Genomic DNA, 6,000 nt, shown 5'->3' with positions numbered 1-6,000 from the left:
CGAGGGTTTGAAGGATGCCGAGCTCGATGTCAGCGGGTTGGATTGTGCCACGGAATGCTACAGAGCGCTCTGTAGCACTCTGTGGTGAATTCATGGGTAGGGCGAGAAATGGAAAGGAAGATTATTCAAGGGTGATGAAAAGTAGTGATGGGGGTAATTCTCCTTCAGATCTCTGGAGTGCCATTCGCACGGTGGTACATAGTGCTGACAGACTCTTCTGAGTCATCAGCGTTGGCACGGGCATCCTTGACTTTTTGAAAACGACGCAAAGCCCAACGGCGAGATAAAGACATGCGTCGTCTGGCTGCCAATCCGCATGACGACGGCCCACCAACAACCTTTGCAACACGTGAGCCTTCTTCCGTAGACAGTTCATCATACGTTCGAACTCCTCGTCTGTAAGCCACCTAATCAATTGTCCACCATCTGGTAATATTCGTGAACCATTGACTTCCTTTGGGAGGTGAGGAAGGCAGCTTCTTATGGTTTCGACCACTAGATTCCCTCATCTGCAACATCTCGCGCTGTATTTCTGCCAGGTCGCGGGCATGTTCAACTTGAGCGTCATACAACCTGCCTCGCAAATCAAAAAGTTCCGTGTGAAGGGTGTTGATTCGTCTCTGGGAGTCTCGCAATTGGGCTTGCGTCATGAGAGTGTTAGCGATAGTCTGATCGCCATTGACATCTCCTCGAAGATCGTAGACCCTCTGTTTAAGCTGTACACGATTCAACACAACACTAATTATTGTCACTGACAAAGCTCACCCTTTTTGACATATGCAAGTGATTGTCGTGCTCCATACTATCACTATCTGAAGACGTTTTGAGGGCCACATATCCGATTCGCAAACGATCCTGGCTTTAATAACAAATCCATGAGTAGCTCTCATAAGACAGAGATGAAACACTAACCTGAAGACGAGAGTTACATGAATGTCGTCGTCATCCTTATCGCAACCATTCTTGCCTACTAAGTCCTCAATGTTATCGAGTAAGGTAATCATTTGTCTGATGATAGCTCGTCCTTGTGAGATTGTTTTCCACCAGACTAGATGTAAAAGCGAGGCTCATACCTTTTCAATGTATGCCCCGACGTGAGGTTCTCTTCTAAGTCAGCAATTTTCCGTTTCTGACCAGCATTCTCACTGGCAGACGTCGGTGCTACCACTATGGGCGATGCTGCGAGAGGTCGTGGGGTGTTATCCACCTGGGACAATTCTTCGGGATGCTGATCATACTCCATCTGGGACATGAGCAGAAGGGGGGCGGGGGAAAGGGGGAAGAGTGAGAGGGTAGGAGACTGATGGCTAGCGTTCACTAGCGGCTCTCACTATATTTAGTGTTAATCGTCAAACTTTTAGTATTAGCCAAAAAAAACTTCCCTGAAGACATTGACGTTCAGGTTTTCTATTGTAGGCGTGCGCTGGAAATGGTCTTGTGAACAAACTAGTAATGATGATCATACTAAGTGCTACCAACGTAATTGAATAAATTTATTGTTACGTTGGCAGTTGACACTGAAAATTAGCTGAAAACGTACATGGATAAAAGAGTCAACCATACTCAAACTGGTGTGGGTGCCTACTAGGGTCCAAGGAACGGGTGCATTGCTCGAAGCCTAACTCGCTAGGCTGTAGCATATCGTCATCATAGGAATGTCAGCACTAGTACTACGTAGACACGCAGACCGACACCTGGGCTGAGGCCTTATATCTGGGTCCATCAGCGACAAACCATGATAATGTAGATAGAAATTAAAATAATTGTCCTGACCGAGTCGAGATGCAGATGAGAATGACGAAATCATGATGGATCAGGTCACAGAAGGGACTCGGAACGTCGGCCCTCACGGTACGGGTACGGCCCATCAGGCAAACGTAATTCACTACAGAGTGCTGCAGAGCGCTCTGCAGCACTCCGTAGCACAATCCAACCCGCTGATGGCCAGTGTTAGTACGAGGCCATTGAAGAGGTTGAAAAGGTTTCGAGGGCACGTGAAGCATACATGATGGAAAGAAACTCGTTGAACCAAAGAGGGTCACGGTGACCAGCCTAGTAATCATGTTGTAGTAGCTACACGCCGTATGTCTGTGGACAAAGACAGCTTGTGAAGCGTGTACATCGTACTGCTTGCCAAACCTAGTAATTGAAGGCTTAACTTGATAGAGGAAAATTTAAAAAGAAAGATGATCATCAAACAAATCCTCATCTCCATCTCCATCTCCATCATCTCCATCCAGCTCCTCATCGCTAAGCTCATCCTCATCCGAGTCCTCATCCGAGTCCTGTTCATCGTCACGTTCTGCTTCTTCGAGGTCTGCATCGTCAACGATATCCATAGTGTCTGAGTCACAGTCAGCTGGGGCCGCTACTAGTGAGCCAAGACAGTCTCTGGTTATCTTGCACAACGCTACTGGGTGTCCAATGCCAAAGTGAGTATAGCGTATAAACATATCTCGATCGACAAAGCTAACCCAAGACTCGAGGGTTAATGTATCATAAAAGGTAATATGCTAGCACACTCACATCCCAACATAATATGATTCCCAATCATCTAGTTCCCCATCAGGACGTCCCAATGATTTCCCAAGGGAAAGGGAGCTTATGCCTCATCCCGCGGAAAAAGCAGGAATCAGGTGAGCTCCTCGAATCACCTGGTCTGGATCGAGAAACCCGAACGAGTCAGGGTCAGATTCGTCAACAAATGCGACTTTCGGAAGACGAGTATGTTTCATGCTGCATTTATGGTTCCGTAATGGTGCTAGCCATCGGACCCAGAGGACTTCAAGACGGTGCTTTACAGGTTGATCTCCGTCGTTGAGCCAGGTTTCCATATGATAGATACCCAGCACGCGAGCGTACCAATATGGGTGGCTGGGTGTCGTCTCCCCCGAAAGCACCATGACGTCAGCGTGGGTCCTAGGGTTGATCGTATCATATTCGCGTCTGAGGTCGTATGTAGTGTAATACACCTGCATGGTTTGGACTGAGTAGATAGTGTTATTAGGGATAACTACCGAGTTGTGTTCTTCATCTGTGAAGACGTGGTCGCAATGACTGGTGTCGAGCTTGCGCAGCCTGTAAAGGATGTAGTCCTTCAGCCTTGGAATGAAATTCTGACGACTATTGTGAGAAAAGAGTTCCAACCGCAATATCATGCCTACCTTAACTGCTGGGTCGCCATCGTGTTCTTGAAGGAAGGGGAATAGGTTGACTGGATTGCTTTTAGTATTCGCGATGTGGTGATGGTTTCGAGAGAGCACCAAAGGCGGGGCTTCGGTAGGCGATTGGCTATCAGAGGAGAATGACGTGCCTCCAAATTCTGCAACACGTCGAAGTACACGGCGCCTCCGCTCGTGTTTAGCTAACTGCGCTGGAGTGTCTAATTTACTGGTTAGCGGGTAAAATGCCTTTAGGGCTCGGTGTGCAAGCTCTCCCTGGCCAAACTGAACATCAGGTGGATAGTGTAAATAAAACAGGCACATACTATTTGAGTGGTGAAAGAATCCGTTGTTCCGAAGAGCTTGATGGTTCTAACATAATCTCCCATTGCATGGAACTTGTAAGTACCAAGATTGAACTTCTTTACCCTCAATCCATTTACTTCTGGAGGGGTGGTACGGGGTTCTGAGTGCTGAGCGAGTCTTCGTTGGCGAGCCGCTTTTTCTTTCGGTAATTCGATGGTATTGAAGGCAGCACACGTGTCGCGTTGAAACTTCCGCAAGTTCTGACAGAGCTTCTTGAATATCTCGTCAAAAAAAGTAACCGTAGACTCTGTATGAATTCTAAGTTTAGCGAGCGCATGCCACTGTGCGAATCGATACAACAGAGACTGCACGATTGCATCGTGCTCTGGTGGAAACAACCCTTCAAAAACTGGAATAGAACACTTGGGGAACATGTCAGTTAGTCTAAGAAAAAAAGAAAGACGAAATAACCTGTAAGATATCTTCAAAGTCACGCGCCGCTAATCGTTTCATCTCAGATGTGTTGTTCGCAAATTTTTGAATCACGCCATGACCAAATGTGGGGACCTGGCAAAATCTACGGTATTATTGAGAGTCGACGACGCATTAGTAAATAGTGACAGCACTCTATGAATTCACGAACCTGCTGTCAAGAGTAGCCACCAGCTGGCTACCCCCAGGAAGAGCATAAAGAAGCCGTACAAGGTGCGTAAACAGCGCCTTCCAAGTACCCAATTCGCACTCGTGCATAAGGTCAACAACAAGCATGCAAAATGGGTCGAGGCCGAGCGGCACAAGCTTCTTGGCAAATTGATTCTAGGGGAACTGATCTCAGCTAATCACAAGTCGTGAAGAACTGTTTGTGCTTACGATGGTGGGTACCCAGGAACCCTCTCCAAGGGCATTTTCAACCTTTGAACCAAGTACAGTGTTTCCCCACCGGTAGATAAACTCGCGTGCTTTGTCGACTTTCGTTGTAGCATACACTCGAAGTGTAGCTATACGATTTTTCATGTCCTTAAGTAAACCGAGGGAACCAAACAATTTCTTTGGTGTGAGACAGCGAGGACATGTGCATGTGCCCATATCCTTGATGGTTGCGATCAAAACCCTGAAAAGTGACGAATGATCTAACAGTTTAAATTAGGGAAAAGGATGGCTGTACTTCTCTGGATAATCAGCAGAATAGGTAAATATTCTTGGAAATACTCTCCGCAGGACTCCATCCGGACAAGTCAGAATGATACCGTGGCGGTATGCTCGAAGGAATTCTTCATCAAGTAAGATTTCCCAGCATGCATGAAATAACTCCCTACGGCAGTGTGTATGAAGCGAGGCCATGCCAGTCTTTGATATACCGGACAGGTTGCTTAATACATCTTTAATGCTGTCGGGGAGCTAACAAAAACCGTTCATGTTAATAGTCGAGAATCAAATCAGGAGGACTCACCGAAGGTAAAAATCCTACTAGATGGCACGCTCCCGATTGAGGTAATGATCGTGCGTACTTCGTCAGATTGCCGAAATACAAGTAGAGGGGCCATGCCTTAGCAGTTCCAAAATTTGCTAGGTGAGTGGCATCAGAAAAGAACATAAGACCCACTATGACGCGTTCTAATGTACAGCCAGGTTCTTTGGGCAGCTTCTGGAGATCGTCCTGAGCTTCTAGCCAGGTATCAGAAGCGTAGAGCTCATCGAATATTCGCTCCTGGTGATCGTCCATTGGATCCTTCCATAACCGTTTGAAAGGCAGTAGATGGAATGCGCCTGCTTGGATGTCTGCAAATGCCACGCGGATCACTTCAACAAGAGGGCGATAATGGAATCCGGAAATACTATACGCCTTTGGGCTTTCCTCCCTTGATCTCGTAGGGATGTCGATGGTGACATCGGTCTCGATCCAGTCATCTGGGAAGGTGACTTTCTCCTCGCCCTTATCTTTATCCAATTCTTTCAAGTTCTTCTTAACCGAAAATCCCTCAAGATGCTTCGTGTCAAAATCGTCAGCCTGGAGAACATCACTGACGAGTCGCTGGACCTCAGTCTCCGATTTCTGGTGACTGCCCGAGTTCATCCACGTCATGAGGCGATAAATAGTCATATTTGGAAATGGGTAGGGTGGCGGAAAGATCTTTGCTGGGGAGTCAGTTCCTTGGACGATTATCGGACACGAATTGGCAAGTAATGAAGACGGTACGAATCTATCGGGCTCAAATGAAGGACGGCGAGGGTATAGACGACAGATCCCAACCGAGTCAAAGGCGGTCTGAAGAGTATCTCTCAGCGTAAGAAGGACACGCTGGATTCTGGACCGGGCTGGGAGTGGTTGAACAGGAACATTATTGCAGTCATTGAGATCCTCAGCCGGATGCTCGATATCATTGAAAGACCTTGGAATACGTCTCCTAGGAAGTATGGGAACTTCTAAAACCCGGTAGAGTGATCAGCAGACATCCAATATTCGGACATAAGATCTCACGATGACATCCATTTCCAAGACTAAGCCTGTCGTCCATGTCAAAGTCAACATTTT

General features: G+C 47.0%; 1 protein-coding gene across 1 annotated transcript; it reads right to left on the bottom strand.

The window, feature by feature from the left end:
- Positions 1–121: 121 nt before the first annotated feature.
- HD556DRAFT_1450929 (uncharacterized protein) lies at positions 122–1,252 on the bottom strand (the record flags this gene model as incomplete). Its single annotated transcript, XM_041307846.1, has 5 exons — positions 122–396; positions 452–716; positions 766–859; positions 913–1,008; positions 1,074–1,252. 5 exons carry the CDS (start codon positions 1,250–1,252, stop codon positions 122–124), a joined length of 909 nt encoding a protein of 302 aa, XP_041152740.1.
- Between the last annotated feature and the right edge of the window lie 4,748 nt (positions 1,253–6,000).

This window comes from Suillus plorans, assembly GCF_016647745.1.
Source record: "Suillus plorans strain S12 chromosome Unknown HD556scaffold_115, whole genome shotgun sequence".
Taxonomy (NCBI): Eukaryota; Fungi; Basidiomycota; class Agaricomycetes; order Boletales; family Suillaceae; genus Suillus; species Suillus plorans.
The sequence above is the reverse complement of the archived record's forward strand: the minus strand, read 5'-3'. Positions and strand labels throughout refer to the sequence as shown.